The sequence below is a fragment of the Schistocerca americana genome, chromosome 6 (genome assembly GCF_021461395.2).
Source record: "Schistocerca americana isolate TAMUIC-IGC-003095 chromosome 6, iqSchAmer2.1, whole genome shotgun sequence".
NCBI lineage: Eukaryota > Metazoa > Arthropoda > Insecta > Orthoptera > Acrididae > Schistocerca > Schistocerca americana.
This window is the reverse complement of record NC_060124.1, coordinates 133,605,503-133,624,540: the sequence shown is the minus strand read 5'-3', so window position 1 is coordinate 133,624,540 and position 19,038 is coordinate 133,605,503. Positions and strand designations below refer to the sequence as shown.

The 19,038-nt window shown below is 42.7% G+C and overlaps 1 protein-coding gene across 1 annotated transcript in view; it reads right to left on the bottom strand.

Moving 5' to 3' along the window:
- The window catches only part of LOC124619660 (centrosomal protein of 104 kDa), a 445,308-nt gene that overhangs the window by 250,722 nt on the left and 175,548 nt on the right, over positions 1-19,038 (bottom strand). Inside the window, exon 4 of the mRNA XM_047146190.1 lies at positions 12,964-13,189. Within this exon, the coding sequence (XP_047002146.1) occupies positions 12,964-13,189 (226 nt within the window). The remainder of the gene's footprint in view (positions 1-12,963; positions 13,190-19,038) is intronic.

Here is a 19,038-nt window from a genome sequence, read left to right as displayed (position 1 = left end):
TGTTTGAGCAGCAATCGCCGACATAGCGTAGCTGAGGCGGAATAAGGGGAACCAGCCCGCATTCGCCGAGGCAGATGGAAAACCGCCTAAAAACCATCCACAGACTGGTCGGCTCACTGCAACTCGACACAAGTCCGCCGGGCGAATTCGTGCCGGGGACCAGGCGCTCCTTCCACCGGATAGCCGTGCGTTAGACCGCACGGCTAACCGGGCGGGCACAACATTCACTTAATTATTATTAAATTTTTAATTTGCTCGTAACTTGTGCTTCCAATAAAGTAGCGATTTTAGACCATAGATACTGAGGCATGCCTCTGTTATTATACAGGGTGATTCAAAAAGAATACCACAACTTTAGGAATTTAAAACTCTGCAACACAAAAGGCAGAGCTAAGCACTATCTGTCGGCGAATTAAGGGAGCTATAAAGTTTCATTTAGATGTACATTTGTTCGCTTGAGGCGCTGTTGACTAGGCGTCAACGTCAGTTGATGCTAAGATGGCGACCGCTCAACAGAAAGCTTTTTGTGTTATTGAGTACGGCAGAAGTGAATCGACGACAGTTGTTCAGCGTGCATTTCGAACGAAGTATGGTGTTAAACCTCCTGATAGGTGGTGTATTAAATGTTGGTATAAACAGTTTACAGAGAATGGGTGTTTGTGCAAAGGGAAAAGTTCTGGACGGCCGAGAACGAGTGATGAAAATGTAGCACACATCCAGCAAGCATTTGTTCGCAGCCCAGGAAAATCGACTCGCAGAGCTAGCAGAGAGCTGCAAATTCCACAAACAACTGTATGGAGAGTCCTACGAAAAAGGTTAGTTATGAAACCTGAACGTCAACTACCCGAGGCGATGGATCGGCCGCCAGGCAGCCCGTGACAGAGCACTTCATCACTGGCCTCCAAGAAGCCCTGATCTTACCCCCTGCGATTTTATCTTATGGGGGTATGTTAAGGATATGGTGTTTCGGCCACCTCTCCCAGCCACCATTGATGATTTGAAACGAGAAATAACAGCAGCTATCCAAACTGTTACGCCTGATATGCTACAGAGAGTGTGGAACGAGTTGGAGTATCGGGTTGATATTGCTCGAGTGTCTGGAGGGGGCCATATTGAACATTTCTGAACTTGTTTTTGAGTGAAAAAAAACCTTTTTAAATACTCTTTGTAATGATGTATAACAGAAGGTTATATTATGTTTCTTTCATTAAATACACATTTTTAAAGTTGTGGTATTCTTTTTGAATCACCCTGTATTTCTCACCTTCAAGATGCCACAAGCTCCTTGTTTCCTGGAGTAAACTTAAAAATTTCTCACACTCCATGTTTTGCGTGTAAGAGCGTTGCCCTATTCGACTGAAAAAAAAAAAGAACTGATTTGAATTCCGCCGACAGTCGTCCGGCGTCAGTAAGTTCGGGCGTTGAGATCGGCTACACAGAGACGGCGCACGTACTGGCGTACCGATACGAAAACATCAGCCGTCTTCGGCCGACGTCCGCCGTCGGCAGAGTGTCCTGATATCGGTGTTACTACGACAATAGCCTAAGACGCATAAATTCCTTGATGACCGTCTGGGAGGATGCAGGTCATTGTGTGAAGCAAGTTCCGTAACAGTATCGTCAGTGCTCCAGCGCCCAGAAAAGGTAGAACGTTTCTGCAATAGGACACAATGCCTGGCAGCACGATTCATATCCCATGCTGGCAATCCACATCTAGCTTTTCTGTAACTATGCTAAACCATTTCAAGCGAAACCCGGGTTTATGCCTTCAAAGAGTCTGCTGCTGATTGGCATTCTTATCCTTGTCCACCTGATTCTTCTTCCCCCTCCTTACTGATCAAACAGTCGACGAGACAGTCTCTGAGGTTTCTCCTTTCTTACATCCTTCCTTCTACTGGAAGAATTGCAACTAGTACTTTTCTGGAATAAAAAAATTGTCACCGTTCGGTCCCACTTGCAATGCGGTGCCATGCTACTTGGGCCCACCAGATTCGTGCTGGCGACTTCCCATATCCGTTGTAACTTCGGTAAGTTGTTTCAGCTTCGAAAGTCCCTTTAGCTGTTCGATCGGCCTAGATGCATTGAGCGAATGAGTTAAGCTTGAACAAGGGATCCCTCTCTTCCACTACTTAACTTCCTCTCTTATTTATAAGGCTGCCAGTTCCACTAACTTCGCACGCAAACACACACACACACACACACACACCTCTCATCTCCACTGGAACTAGACTGACGTCAGCAGAAGACCTGAAACCTATACTCTCGATAATTACTTGACCATTCAAAGTTGAGGTGCAGCAGACCTTTTTGTCACGAAACAACAAAAACGAAACGTTCATCAGTTGCTACAAAAAACCTTCTTTAACTAACACAGGGTAATACAATCTTAGTTTTAGCTAATACACTACTGGCCATTAAAATTGCTACACCACGAAGATAACGTGTTACAGACGCGAAATTTAACCGACAGGAAGAAGACTGTGATATGCAAATGAATAGCTTTTCAGAGCAATCACATAAGGTTGGCGCCGGTGGCGACACCTACAACGTGCTGACATGAGGAAAGTTTCCAACCGATTTCTCGGACACAAACAGCAGTTGGCCCGCATTGCCTGGTGAAACGTTGTTGTGATGCCTCGTGTAAGGAGGAGAAATGCGTACCATCACGTTTCCGAGTTTGATAAAGGTCGGATAGTAGCCTATTGCGATTGCGGTTTATCGTATCGCGACATTGCTGCTCGCGTTGGTCGACATCCAATGACTGATATCAGAACACGGAATCGGTGGGTTCAGGAGGGTAATACGGAGCGCCGTGCTGGATCCCAACGGCCTCGTATCACTAGCAGTCGAGATGACAGGTATCTTATCCGCATGACTGTAACGGATCCTGCAGCCACGTCTCGATCCCTGAGTCAACAGATGGAGATGTTTGCAAGACAACAACCATTTGCACGAACAGTTCGAACACGTTTGCAGCAGCATGGACTATCAGCTCGGACACCGTGGCTGCGGTTACCTTGATGCTGCATTGCAGACAGGTGCGCCTGAGATGGTGTACTGAATGACGAACCTGGGTGCACGAATGGCAAAACGTCATGTTTTCAGATGAATCCAGGTTCTGTTTACAGCATCATGATGGACGTATCCGTGTTTGGCGACATCGCGTTGAACGCACACTGGAAGCGCGTATTCGTCATCGCCATACTGGCGTATCACCCGGTGTGATGGTATGGGATGCCATTGGTTACACGTCTCGGTCACCTCTTGTTCGCATTGACGGCACTTTGAACAGTGGACGTTACATTTCAGATGTGTTACGACCCGTGGCTCTACCCTTCATTCGATCCCTGCGAAACCCTACATTTCAGCAGGATAATGCACGGTCGCATGTTGCAGGTCCTGTACGGGCCTTTTTGGATACAGAAAATGTTCGACTGCTGCCCTGGTCAGCACATTCTCGAGATCTCTCACCAACTGAAAACGTCTGGTCAATGGTGGCCGAGCAACTGGGTCGTCACAATACGCCAGTCACCACTCTTGACGAACTGTGGTATCGTGTTGAAGCTGCATGGGCAGCTGTACCTGTACACGCCATCCAAGCTCTGTTTGACTCAATGCCCAGGCGTATCAAGGCCGTTATTACGGCTAACTTACCTGCGCTATAGGGAACTTAATTTAATGATTACTTACAGAGGGTAATACAATCTTAATTTTAGGTAATACATAAGACGTTCTTGAAATTGCCTCTGTAATTGCCGTCACCAAAAAGTATGCCACGCACTCTATTTTTAGGTACGTTATTTATGTACGAGTGTGTGCTTTAGCGTGTAGCTTAGCTCTATGTTTTTTCCGTTACTGAAATTCAGATAGCGCTACAGATTTCAAACAAGTTCCCGCAGGTTCGCTGATGATTTTTAATTTTTATAAAGTATGAGCCAAGTCCGATCTGAATCCTTAACGCAATGTCCTTCAGGACACGCAGTCCGTCTCATACCAAATTTTAGGGCTAAGTTTTGAAAGGATGCCACGTATACCAGAGGCCAACGCCTATGACAGACCGGCATTCGTTGCGTATCGTTGTGCGGCCAATAAGAATGGTACTATTTGAGCGTACTACGTTTCCAGCCTATTGTATGTGGGAGTCTAGAGTGGGAAAGTGAAATGGCTCTGAGCACTATGGGACTCAACTGCTGAGGCCATTAGTCCCCCAGAACTTAGAACTAGTTAAACCTAACTAACCTAAAGACATCACAAACATCCATGCCCGAGGCAGGATTCGAACCTGCGTCCGTAGCGGTCTTGCGGTTCCAGACTGCAGCGCCTTTAACCGCACGGCCACTTCGGCCGGCTGGGAAAGTGAGCCAGTAGCTCAGCCGAGAAGAAAGGTATGCAGAATCAAAGTGGAACAAGTTTATCTTGGAAACAAATGAGACAAATATCGACTGGAGGGAAGTGGAAGAACACGAAACAGAAAAATATTAGTAAAAGAATTGAAGGAAAGATAGTAATAAGAAGGATATTGTGTTCGGGTTTAATGAGTAATAATCGCTTGTGCATCAGAAGAATCAGTAATTGTCCGTATGAGTTTTTATGTAAACTTTGAAAATTCTTATGGAGAAATTTCCACAATCGCAGTAACCTGAGTGAAAAGTGTTGTAAACATAATGACGAATGCTAGCAAGGACTGAAGTATTGCAAAGTTCAAAATGGCGCCTAATAAACAGTGGCAATAGCTACAAGTGTCGTTCATCAAAATTTTTGAATACGTACTGTGTGCATCCTACCGTTTATGTAATTATAATACAATCAAGCTGTATTAAAATCAAAACTGGAATTGGTAATAACGACAGGATCACAGATATTAACATTCCGTTGTTTACTGAATTGTTTACTCAACGAGAAAGCTTCGCCCTCCAAAACAAATAATATTAAATGTTCCACCGCTAATAACCGTCGAAACATAGTAGCCTACAGCTAGACTATAAAAATCGTTATCACACGGATATTAAACTATGGTGAAAACAGCTCACTTGCAAAACGTACATGTTTCAGTAACAAAACAAGCAAGGTTTATCCCTAACTGTGTCCATAATCTCATACAAAATATTGTTGGGTCCTATAAGTAACTGCGGCAATAACCAGTGCTGATCGTAACGAATAACATCCGTTTACATCCCAAGTTAGGTAAGGCACCCAATGTAAGGAAGCTGCTTACCCAGTAATTGCAACTCTCTGAGGCCTTGACTACGTCACCTGATACTGAGGTGAAGCATTGTAGGCGACTGCTGTTTGGCATGCAGGGTAGAACGTTGCATGCATTTAAATGTTATTCTACTACTCTTGGAAAGTACTGCAATACTTGACATGTACAAACCCGCAAGAATCACCCTTGCGCAAGATGGCGGAGTCTAGAATTATGATACGATTAGCTCTGGCGTGACAGGGTTCAATATCATTCTGAATCTGCGTACGTGGTCTGCAAGCCACTGTAGATCATTCTAAATCTGCATACATGGTCTGCAAGCCACTGTCTGGGGCTAGGCATTACTTTTCTGATATATCCGGAGAGAAGACCTGTGTTCCTATGTGTGACGCCTTCACTCACATATCTTGTTCTTACGCAAAATGTGCACTGGACCAGCAGTCTGCTGTGAATGCTGGTTCTGTAAACTTTCTCAATAGCATTTCACGAAAAGATTATCATCTTCCCTCGAAAGATTCCTATGTACGCTCATGGAGCACTTCCCCAACGGCCTCGTGCTGCTCCAACCGACCAATAACAAAGCTAGCAGCACTCCTCTGCAATACTCCGATGTTTCTCTTTAACGCTTTCTGGTAACGATTCCAAATAATGGAGATGTGCTCAAGAATGTGTCGTGTAACCATTCTGTACGCAGTCTCCTTTATACCTGCGCTGCGCCTCCTTTTTCTACACAACCCAAAAGTCGGCTGGCTCGCACATACTTCCTCTGCGGTATCCTAGGACGTCAGGTAGACTGCAACACAGCTAAAGCTGATGGGTTGCCATACCGACGGACATCAACCACCAAAATAATAACTTTTTAAAAGTTTTGTACATGGTTAGATAGCAACTGTAGAATGAAATATTCTTGTAGAAGTAGTAAACAGCCTATCAGTTACAAATTGGAAGGTTTATTAAAATCTCTTTACCATGGTTTCAGCGTTCATAAAAACATCTTCTTCAGAAGGAAAATGTGTGGAAGGTTTATTAAAATTCTTTTACCGTGGTTTCAACGTTTATAAAAATGTCTTCTTAGAAACAGCTGGATTACATGTTGTGGGATAGGTAGGTTAAAATATAACCGAAAGGGGTCTTCAAATATAAAACTTTCACCTCCTTAGCTTAAGCGCTGTGTACGTGACGCTACTGCACTAACTGTACATTGGTGAGCAAGAACTATTTGACGAGAACCATGCTGTGCATCTTTTAATTTAATATGGAGGTGAAAATTTTATATCTGACGACATCTTTCGACTATATTTTAACGTACCTGAGCGATAACATGTAATCTAGTTGTCCGTATTTTCCTTCTGAAGAAGACCTTTTCATAAACGTTGAAACCATGGTAAAGGGATTTTAATAAACCTTACAATGTGCACCTGATTGGCTGTTTACTATTTCTACTAGAACAAAGTAATAACACTGGCCGACATACACCAACAATAAATAATAACACCTTTGCGTGTCCACCACTGGTAAATAAAAAATTTATCGACGAGCCGAGAGAAGATTACTAATATGAAACACAGGTCTGGCCGACGTACATCAACAATAAATAAAAACAGCTGTCTGTGTCCACAACTGGTTAATAACACATTTGTCGGTGGGCCAAGAGAAGACTACTAGTATCAAACATAGGTCTTAATTCGAGGAACATACTTCTGAGAAAGTACCTTTGGAGCTCAGAATTGCATGGTAGTGAGACATGGACGTGACAAAACGAAGAGAGAATCTTAGGATTTGAGATGTGGTGCTCCAGACGAATATTGAAAACTCGGTCGACTGTAACATGAGGAATAAGAGGTTTGTACGCAGAATCTGTGAGGAAAGGAATACATGGAAAATATTGACAAGAAGAAGGAACAGGATAGACCGACACCTGTTAAGAAGTCAGGGAATAACTTGCATGGTATTAGAGGGGGTTGTGGAGGGTAAAAACTGTAGAGGAATACAGACATTGAATAAATCCAACAAATAATTGAAGGCATAGGATGCGAGATCTACACTGAGATAAAGAGGTTGGCACAGGAAATAAATTTGCGAGATCTCGTATCAAACCAGTCAGAAGAGTTATGAGCGAAACACAAAAAAGGCGTGCCTGTGGAAGGCTGCGAGCCAAAATGGCCGCGCCAGCGTCGCCAGCCACGGCGCCTGCATCGCCACCAGTCGCGCTGCAGTCACGTCCTGTTTTCTCTATGCTGGCCATGTGACCGCAGAAGGACAGAACGAGTACCTTTCCGCTCAGCATGTACACTCCTGGAAATGGAAAAAAGAACACATTGACACCGGTGTGTCAGACCCACCATACTTGCTCCGGACACTGCGAGAGGGCTGTACAAGCAATGATCACACGCACGGCACAGCGGACACACCAGGAACCGCGGTGTTGGCCGTCGAATGGCGCTAGCTGCGCAGCATTTGTGCACCGCCGCCGTCAGTGTCAGCCAGTTTGCCGTGGCATACGGAGCTCCATCGCAGTCTTTAACACTGGTAGCATGCCGCGACAGCGTGGACGTGAACCGTATGTGCAGTTGACGGACTTTGAGCGAGGGCGTATAGTGGGCATGCGGGAGGCCGGGTGGACGTACCGCCGAATTGCTCAACACGTGGGGCGTGAGGTCTCCACAGTACATCAATGTTGTCGCCAGTGGTCGGCGGAAGGTGCACGTGCCCGTCGACCTGGGACCGGACCGCAGCGACGCACGGATGCACGCCAAGACCGTAGGATCCTACGCAGTGCCGTAGGGGACCGCACCGCCACTTCCCAGCAAATTAGGGACACTGTTGCTCCTGGGGTATCGGCGAGGACCATTCGCAACCGTCTCCTTGAAGCTGGGCTACGGTCCCGCACACCGTTAGGCCGTCTTCTGCTCACGCCCCAGCATCGTGCAGCCCGCCTCCAGTGGTGCCCCGACAGGCGTGAATGGAGGGACGAATGGAGACGTGTCGTCTTCAGCGATGAGAGTCGCTTCTGCCTTGGTGCCAATGATGGTCGTATGCGTGTTTGGCGCCGTGCAGGTGAGCGCCACAATCAGGACTGCATACGACCGAGGCACACAGGGCCAACACCCGGCATCATGGTGTGGGGAGCGATCTCCTACACTGGCCGTACACCACTGGTGATCGTCGAGGGGACACTGAATAGTGCACGGTACATCCAAACCGTCATCGAACCCATCGTTCTACCATTCCTAGACCGGCAAGGGAACTTGCTGTTCCAACAGGACAATGCACGTCCGCATGTATCCCGTGCCACCCAACGTGCTCTAGAAGGTGTAAGTCAACTACCCTGGCCAGCAAGATCTCCGGATCTGTCCCCCATTGAGCATGTTTGGGACTGGATGAAGCGTCGTCTCACGCGGTCTGCACGTCCAGCACGAACGCTGGTCCAACTGAGGCGCCAGGTGGAAATGGCATGGCAAGCCGTTCCACAGGACTACATCCAGCATATCTACGATCGTCTCCATGGGAGAATAGCAGCCTGCATTGCTGCGAAAGGTGGATATACACTGTACTAGTGCCGACATCGTGCATGCTCTGTTGCCTGTGTCTATGTGCCTGTGGTTCTGTCAGTGTGATCATGTGATGTATCTGACCCCAGGAATGTGTCTATAAAGTTTCCCCTTCCTGGGACAATGAATTCACGGTGTTCTTATTTCAATTTCCAGGAGTGTATTTAAGAAGCCGTCATCACCAAACCAGCCAGTTACTAACGCAGCGCAATCTAGGATGCTGAACTCCAGCGAGCATCAAGACGGTTACAAGGGTGTAGATATCGCTCTCGCCAGTGACCACTCTCTCATTGGCCTGTACCGTTAATGGACAACAAATTACAAATTGGGCTTATCCCTCAGCGAGGAACTTTCTAGTTGGTCTTAGGTCAAGTGTTTAACTGTCTAGTGGACGTGGTTGAATAGTGATTGATTGACTATTATTCAGACTTGGCGTTTCAAGTGGACTCTGTATTTCTGCTTAAAATTCACAGAATATTTGTTTTGGTATTTTTTTTTTTTTTTGAGTGAATCAGTTTTACATTGCGTGGACTAGCTGTCCGAAATAATTGCAGCATTGTGATTAACTGTATGTACAATGCCTTAAATAAAAATATTTGTTCTGTACACGATGCCTGGGAATATCAATTAGCAAGTATTTTCCGATTCTGGTGACATCATCCCTTCTTGATTCTAGTCTCTTGATGCTTTCGTATCTTCTGCTAGCTTTAATTACATCCCTCCATCACTCCCACCGTCCGAAGTGGCTCAGTAGTTAGACGTATTCGGGAGGACGGTGGTTCAAACCTCTGGCCAGTCACCCAGATTTAGGTTTTCCGTGATTCCCCTAAGTCGCTTAATGTAAATGCAAGGGTGACTCCTTTGAAAAGAGCAACGCCAATTTCGTCTCCCCTACTTTCCCATCATGCCCTTGTGGTCTGTCTCTAGTGGTCTCGGCGTCAACAGGACGTTTTTTGCAACACTGCACTACACGATCACTTCGTGCAGTCGTCCACTCGATAGAGATAGACATGTGACAATTTTTGACTGAGTCATCCTCCGCTAGGACTCTGTCCAGTACATCAGAGCAGGTTAGTGTTGGATGGAATCTGACTTTAGACATTCTTGAGATTTGTTTCGCGCCTTTCAGTGAAACATGACCCATTGCATTTCTTAAAAAAAAATGAAAAGAAATCCTTGGCGCACCGATGATAATACTAAATTTATTTCACCCTTTCAAAAATAGTAGAAAATCGTTAGGTACTGGCAGTGCTTGACTTCAAAAAGAAATAAATAAGTGTTGCATGTGTTAGAGTTTAACGTGCTTTCAACTGTGAGAAGATGAGTAGGGGTTCGGCACGCCCGTTCCAAATGGGAACTGAACCATACTGGTATTCGCTGAGGTAACTGAGGGAAACCACTCAAACCTTAAACGGATGACTGGAGTGGAATTTGTATCCCACTTCTCCTGAATGGGTGGTCTGGTTAACGGAAATGTAACAGCTGAATCATCCCATAAGTAAATTTAAAAATAGCACCATGAAAAAACAAATGACGTTACTGATGATCGTTTCTTGAAAGTGGAACGTCACACTGTTTTGCCTCATGAGTCAAAACTTTGGTACTGAAAATTGTAATTCATACTGTATGTGGCCACCAGCACATATTACTATCTTAAAGGCCATAAGAGGAGAAATATGAGTTTCATTTCATTTTGCTTAGTTAGCTGCGTCCTATATGAGTCACTTTCGTGATGTATCTATAACGTGTGGAACAAACCAGTTGATTTAGAGATATGACTTGTCTCAGACTATTTAATTTATTTTCAATTGTATTAATCTTAGTCCATTCTGAAATTCGTTAATGGAGTAGAAGGCATCGTAAAGCAAAAATTATTCTAGCTTTCGTTGAATGGTTGTCTACCACCGTAATTAACTCACGAGGAAGGAGGGCAAACATTGTTGTGGCTACATACTGTGCTCCTTTTCTCGGGTTTACGTCACACTGCGGTGCATGATTAGTTGTTTGTACAGAATTGTTTTCGCCCATTTACTATTAGTTTTGTGATATGATTTTTTTCCCTAGATTTGTCTACAAAGATAATATCAATAGCAGTCTCAGAGCATTTACATGTCCTAGTTGCAAAGTTCACAGGAAGAACTAAATTGAATGATAGTGTTACTGACTGCAGTAATTGTTCACTGACAGAGCTTTTCAATAAATCCACATTAAAATCACCAGCAGCCACTACTTCCTTGTTTTTTTATATTTTTTTTACCATGAGATGGGACAGCAGAGCTTCCAGATTTTTTATGAAGTGGTTAAAATTTCCTGAAAGTGATCTGTATATACCTACCATTATAAAGGATTTATTATCAAATACTACTTCTGTTCCTCAAGCTTCTAAGTGCTGCTCTGAGCAAAATTTATTAATATCAACATTCTTGAAATCAAAACAGTTTCTGACAACTGAAGCAACTCCTGCTTTCTCCATATTTTCTCTGCAGAAGTAAGAAACTACTTGAATCTCGTTACATTTAACATATCTATACCAGTGGTCACATGATGTTCAGAGAGGCAGATTATATCAACTGGTTTGTTCAACACTAATTCTTCAACAGAAATAAGCAACTCCCCTTAGTCCTCAGATGTTCTGATGCAATAAAGGTAACTGATTTTGTGCACTGGCTGAATTACAACAGGATGAACCTAATTTTCCTGACAATTTTTGATTATCTCTAGTTTCAATCAGAGGCTGTCTGCAGGGATTGTATACATTAAAATTTGCTTTCTGGCTGCCTGTTTTATCAATGTGAATGTCATTTTCAGCCTGTCTCTAAACATCTTTTGTTTCTGCTCTCCCCACCCTAAAAAAACTAATCTGTCACTTGTAACCACTGGTACTTTACCACTTGTGACAGTGTCCCTCACCCTTAAGTTATTTGCTATTAGCTCAGACAATTTTCCCTTCCCCTTCCTGTTGAGGTGAAGGCCATGCCTAGTGTAGTCCCAGCTGCTAATAGAGTCAACAGGAACCACACTGATATGAGACCCCATACCTGATCCAAGCAGCCACTCCACCTCTAAATTAACTCTCCTAACGCAAGATTTTAAATGGGGCCAGTCATGACGCCTCAGAACAGACACAAGCCAACACCAGTATGTCTCGTTGCTGAAGCTATCTTTACCAGGTGACTCTCAATTGGATAGTTATGGTCCCTATCTATACTGTTGCCCACCCCACCCACTATTACCATGGCGTCTTCCTTTGTGAAGTCTTTACAAAGTGAACCTCCATCCTCTGTCACCTGACCCAGACTTGCACTAGATTTAAAAAAACTTGTGACTTGGTAACCTGACCCTAGTTCATCCTGCAACAGTTGGCCAACATCTCTACCATGTTAACTATCTAACAACAAAACTTTCTTTTTCTTCACAACTTTTTCTGACTTCTTGGTTTTCAAATACTTTTTGTAAGTTTGTTGTGTCCTGTCTACTCCTACATCTACTTGTGGCTCATCAATTTCCAACTGTGATAGCAGATCAAACATGTTTTCCACATTCACAGCCACACTGTCTGAGAATGTCCTATTCCTGTTTCTTCTATAACCTGTTGCCACTTCCCACCTCTCTTTCCCTTCTGTCCCCTTAACGTTTCCATATCTTGTTCACTTTATCTAGTTCTGCCTGAAGGGCAGCAATCTTCTTCTCCTGTTCCATTATCTTCCTATCTCTACAGCAAATCCTGCACAACCAATGAGCCTTGTTTATTTCCTTTTCTCTAAGCTCTGTTGCTATTGATGATGTCATATCCTACCTTGTACAGAACATAATAAACTTCTTTCCCCCTTAAGTAAAGTGACAGACGATCTACAGAATGCCAGTCAATAATTTTTGTGAAAATTTCACATATTTACTTTCTACTGGACTTCGTTACAATGCACCATCAACAAAACGAACGGTTTTTACTTAATCAGCATAAGACAGGGGAGGTCATCTATGTACAATGAGTGCAGGAATGGACCCAACGTCAAACCCTGTGGAACAACAGCAGTGATTATTGCGCATGAAAATTGCCTGTGCCGTCTAACATGACTGCTTCCATATGGTTAAATTTGAAGTGAATCAACTACTAACAGTGCCATGAAAGTCATGAAGTTAAAATTTTTCCATAGGTATGTTGCGACGCTCACATTCCAGTGGACTATTACGTACGGAGAGGAGACGTACTTATGACGGCTTGCTGCTTTTTGGCCTCCATGGTGCGGATGATGCTGGCCACCTCGGGGTCGACGTACATCTCGAAGGCGAGGTCGTCGTAGGGCGAGGTGTACTGCGGGTTGCTGACCAGCAGCAGCGCGTTGTGGTTGTTGGGCAGGCCGTTGTTGTTGTTCTCGCGGCCGCAGCCGTCCGGCTCGCACAGCTGGCCCAGCACGTTCACCGCGATAAGGCTCACCTGCAGGAAGCAGCACTGTAAGTACTCCAGATTTCCCCAGAGTAGTCGGAAACAAACATGGTTCTGAAAGTTTCGTTAAGAATGATGTTATCGTGCAAAATACTAATCTTTGAAACATAAAAACATTTCAACTGTCGATAAATTGTAAATTTACATTAATGAAACGGAACTATGGGGGAACCTGTTCCCCTACCGGGCGCGTCCCCAGGTGGCGGATAGGGGAAAGCTCTACAGATATGTAGGGTAGGTGGGAAATAAAATACCACCCGTGGACCAACACAGGACCAGAAATCCAAAGGCGACTGTCTCACATTGGGCGGTCTTTGGTCAGCGTCTGTTCCCCAGGTTAGGGGCGGCTGGGAAAAACCTCCAGGGCTAACAACCGCGGTTGTAAATTTGTGGCTCGAAGAGTCACCCCTTACATAATACTATCAATCATGGAAGAGTGTAATGTGAAACAAATTACCCCAGGTGGACAATCCACCGCACCAAGGTGCGCAAGCAGACTATCGGATTCTGGGGAGTCTGCAGCATTGCACAGAGATGAATCGGGACATGATAAGACATCAAGCAAATTGAAATGTAAAAAAACAAGTTACATAGCTACTTTCAATGTAAACTCTCTTTTAAAAACAGGAAAATTAAAACATCTTACAGATACCCTCAAACATCATAGAATACTCATAACATCACTACAAGAAACTCGATACATAGATGAAAACAATTTTGATTCCGGAGGTTTCAGAATATACAAAGGAAAGGTAGGCAAAAGAATAATGAAAAACACACCCCACCTTGGAACGGGCTTTATAATAGATAAAAGTATTTTAGACTCCATTATCAGCTTTCAATCACAATCGGAAAGACTCTCCACACTCACTTTTAAATCTGCTAATAGAGTATACACAATTGTGAATGCACATGCCCCCATAAATGAAGACAATAGGAAAAATAAGGAAAAGGTGGAACGTTTTTGGGAACAACTAGATGACGTGGTGCAAAAGATCCCAGACAAACACAACATCATACTTACGGGGGACTTCAATGCTCAAGTAGGAAAAGAGAAGAAATACAAAAATATTGTTGGAAACTACCCAGCGCACAATAGAACTATCCAAAATGGAGTCAGATTAGTAGAACTATGCCAAGCGCATGGCTTGATCCTGAAATCCACAGCCTTTAAGAGACTACCCAGAAAACAGAAGACATGGACCTCACCAAACCCACACTTGGGTGAATTTCAACTTGATCATGTGGCGATAAAATGGAAACACCATACAGAAATACAAAATGTCAAAGTACTCAGAGGAGCAAACTTGGATTCTGATCACTATCTTTCTAAAATAAAACTCAAAATTATCCCCAAAAGGAAAGATAGAAACAGTAAACCCAAAAGCAGAAGATATGATCCAGAAAAGATAATGAATTCGAAGGAGTTTCCCCTCGCGACTCAAGATATAAGGAACCAAAATTGGGATCAAATGAAGGAAAGCCTACTAACCAAAGCTGAACAAATAGCACCTATAACCAAAATCAAAAAACACGCATGGTGGACAGAGGAATGTGACAAACTTATTGAGCAAAGAAAGAAAGCATGGCAACAGATGCAATCTCAGAAAAATGAATATAATAGGCAAAATTTCCTGAGTGTAAGAAAACTAGTGAGTAAAAACCTCAAAAGAATTAAAAAAGCACAAGAAGATCAACTCCTTTTGCAGTTCAACGAAGACTTCAACAAAAACAAGACTAGGAGCTTTTACAGAACTTTTAAACAAAAAATAACCAAATACAGCCCACCGACACTCCAATTACAAGATAAAAATGGTAATATTGCACACAACAACAGGGATAATTGCAAAATTTTGAGGGAATATTTCAGAAACCTTCTCAACTGTAAAGAACCAATTGAAAAAATGGATTTCAGCAACTCAACTTCAACAAGTCCTAACTCAGAACCACCCACCGTCGAGGAACTACAATCAATCATTTTGAATCTCAAAAACTATAAGGCTTCGGGAGAGAACCAAATTACAGGTGAACTGTGGAAAAATGTCAATAGAAATGCCATAGAATCTCTCCAAAACATATTTGAAGAAATATGGAAAACAGAAAGAATTCCGGATGAATGGAAGATGGCCCTCATTCACCCAATTCATAAGAGGGGATCCAGAACAGACCCCAACAATTACAGAGGGATTTCGCTCCTTGACGTAACATACAAAATACTGTCTAAAGTCCTTTTGAACAGAGCAGAACCCCAGCTAGATTGTCGACTTGGAGAATACCAGGCAGGCTTCAGGAAGGGAAGATCCTGCCCAGAACAAATTCTAAACCTCAAAAATCTTATGGCCTACCAAAAATCGAGAGCAAAAGCGTATGTCATCACATTCATTGACTTTCAAAAGGCGTACGACTCCATAGACAGGGAATCTCTAATCTCCATATTAAAAGAATTGAACCTAGACAATAAAACTACAAACCTAATTAGAGAAACCATCACCAACACATACTCCAAAATTAAATTTATGGGAGAACTCTCAGACCTATTTGAGATAAAAACTGGAGTACGACAAGGTGATGGACTCTCTCCATTGTTATTTAACTGTGCCCTAGAAAAAATAGTAAGAGAATGGAACAAGAAAATCAATAGTGGAATCCGACTAGGAACAAAAAACAAAGGCATCAAGGTTAATTGCCTAGCATTTGCAGATGATATGTCCCTACTAGCTGAAACATGGGAAGAAGCCAAAGAACAGATCCTCGAATTACAGAAACAAGCAGAGAAAATAGGCCTTAAAATTTCTTTTGAAAAAACCAAAATAATCACAAATATAAAAAAGCCAATGAAATATCTTAAAGTAAGAGACCAAAATATCGAAATTGTTAAAGAATTCAAATATCTTGGTGAATGGATTAGCTGGAAAGCAATAGAATTAAGAAGAAACAAAGTTGAACTAGCCTTTCAGCTTACTAAAAATACTTATAATAAAAAGTCCCTCTCATGGAATTCAAAAATAAAACATTACAACACTGTCATTAAACGAGAAGCACTATATGCAGCTGAGACATTATCTATCACTAACCATGGCCCAATTGAAAGGCTAGAGATCAAAGAAAGAAAAATATTGAGAAAAGTTTTAGGCCCCAAATTTCATAACGACAAACTAATTCATACCAAAAATGAAACACCCTACAAAACCACAGAAAAACTTTCGGATACAATGAGGAAAAGAAGAATTGAGTTTTATGGGCACATTCTCAGAATGAACCCAAATAGACTTACAAAAAGAATGTTTGACTACTTCAGGAATAAAAAATCCAAACCAAATTGGTTTATCCAAACAGAGAAAGACTTAAGAGAACTACACATCACAGAAAAAATGCTCACAGATAGGACCGCAAAAATGATAAGCAAAGACAGAAAAGAGGGATTCCAGCTCCAAAATAGAAAGAAAAGAACGATTGTCATCTCTGATGAGGAAAGAAAAGCAAGATCAGAAAGAATGAAGCAGTACTGGGCGAAAAGAAAGGCACAGAACACACAGAAGTGATTGATTCAACGTACCCCAAAGTTGGGTGAAACGAAGAAGAAGAAGAAGAAGAAACGGAACTACATCAGAAGCTTAACTTCTCTTTGACAAAAAATTAGTCTACTGTGATCTACATTATAATGCAGTATGCCAACATCTACATAAATGCTCCGCAAGTACCTATAGTGTGTGGTGGAAGGTATTTCATGCCAATATTAGTGGTTTTACGTCCTATTTTAATCGTGTTTCGAGCGACAAAAAAAGTCTACACGCCTCGGAATGCAGCCTGATCTCTCTTATTTTATTCTCGAGACCCCTAAACCAGATATACAGGACGAACATAAAGTCTTCCCCTTGTTACAATTTTTTTTCTTAGCGCTATGCTAGATACAGCTATGCGGTTTGTCTGCAAATGGTAGCTTAGCTCATAAAGCTTTCGTTGATACACTTCCATGTGTGCTCTTTTTGTTGCCCATAGAACAACTAGACGATATTCAATTTCTCACGATGTCTTGGCCAACATCTCCTCCGTCACTGCCTCTACAGCATCTCGTATTCATAGTGTAAGAGTCTGTACATCAGGAACTGGTGAACTGAACATTTTACCCTTAATGTAACTCCTCAAAACATTCGAGACGGGTTACGTCTGGGGGACGTGGTGGTTATGATGCAGGACTGTATCTATCGATCCATCTGCACGGAAAGGTTTCATCCAAGAACCGCCAAACTAATAACTCCCATTATGGTGATGCACCAACTTGTCGAAACACTACCATTGACTGAAATCTCTATAACTGAGGTGCAACGTAAAGCTCCAACATATCCATGTAAACGGTCGCCGTAAAGGTAGGCTCAGTGAAAAAGAATCACGCCGAAATGTGAAAGTGCATCCATAGAAAACTTTGAGTTAAGCTGCCATTTTCAACAAACCAGATAGCTATATCAAACATAGTTGCTTTGAAAAATATATTTGTAATCAAGAAAAGCGTTTATGCTCACCCAATGCACTGGGGCACCATTTCGCGAATAATGGATCTTTAAATTTAATCAACATATTTTGATAACATTGTTTTTCTTCCAAAGATCGTGTTTTTCATGATAGAAACTATCCTCATAATATTGTCACAGACGCATTGTCCTACTTGACATAAGCGTACGTCCTTCCCTTAGTTGTTATTTATCCGTAAAAATCATTGCAGTACATTGTTTACATACCCATCAGAGGACGTGGTTTGGTGAACACTTGTGGTAGGGATCACAGTATGTGTGTGTGTATGTGTGCGTGTGTGTGTGTGTGTGTGTGTGCAGTAGCAGACTGGGACACTGACGTCACAGGCAATCCGACCACCGCTCAGAAGCCCCCCAACACTGTTTTAACCTATTGTGATGTCATTGCGTTTTCGAGTGAATACAAGATTGCTTATGTGAATGTGAGTTCTTATCGGTGACTGACCGTTTACTGTTGAGTTAAGCTACAGTTCTCAGTGTATTGAGGGATTCAGGAGTGTATTTTGAATTGAAACCAATGGTTTGCTGTCCAGTTGCGAGCGGCACTGACCGCTGGAGACAAAGCAAAAAGTTAGCAATATTCATATAATTCCTAACAACAAAGAGGCGAAACAAAGTGTATGAATGCCTGTAAACGTACCGATTTGTTTTTAGTTGCTAATACTGTTGCGTGCTCCAACATTTTGCTGATTCGGATTACGAAACAGATCTGAAAAGTGAACTATTGAATCTTACTCAAAAATTCAAGTTGAAGCCTGATGCTGCTACAGCTGTATACCTCCCAAATGCAATAGTCGATTTTGGAAGCAGTAATAAGATTAATAATGATAGAAAGATTCAGGCACAAAAACTGAATTACCGTAAAATTATGTGTTTTACAGGTACATATATCACCAACTAATGATTGGACCACTAGTAGAGAAAACATTACTAAGGAAACAAACAATACTGTAAACACGAGAATGTTTGTTTGTGCCAACAGTTAGAAACTATTCGCATAGCAGAAATTCGCCAAAAGAATGCAGAGTTACAGGATCGTCTCTCTCGGTGTAATGCTGAGTTAAAACGTTTTCAAAGAGTAGTTAAAGGTTATTTCCCGACTGTAAGCAAAAAGTTGTTATGAAAGGATAGTGCATCAGCTGGGCCTCTGACGATATTGCAGGCACTGCATCTTTACAGCGTTTAGCCGTGGGTGCGTTACAATCGATTTCTACCGCTCATTAAACTTCTCTGATTTTATCCTAGTAATTATTTCATTGGCATGTCACGAGAGACAGTGTAGTCGCTCGCCGAACTCACTCAAACACAGGC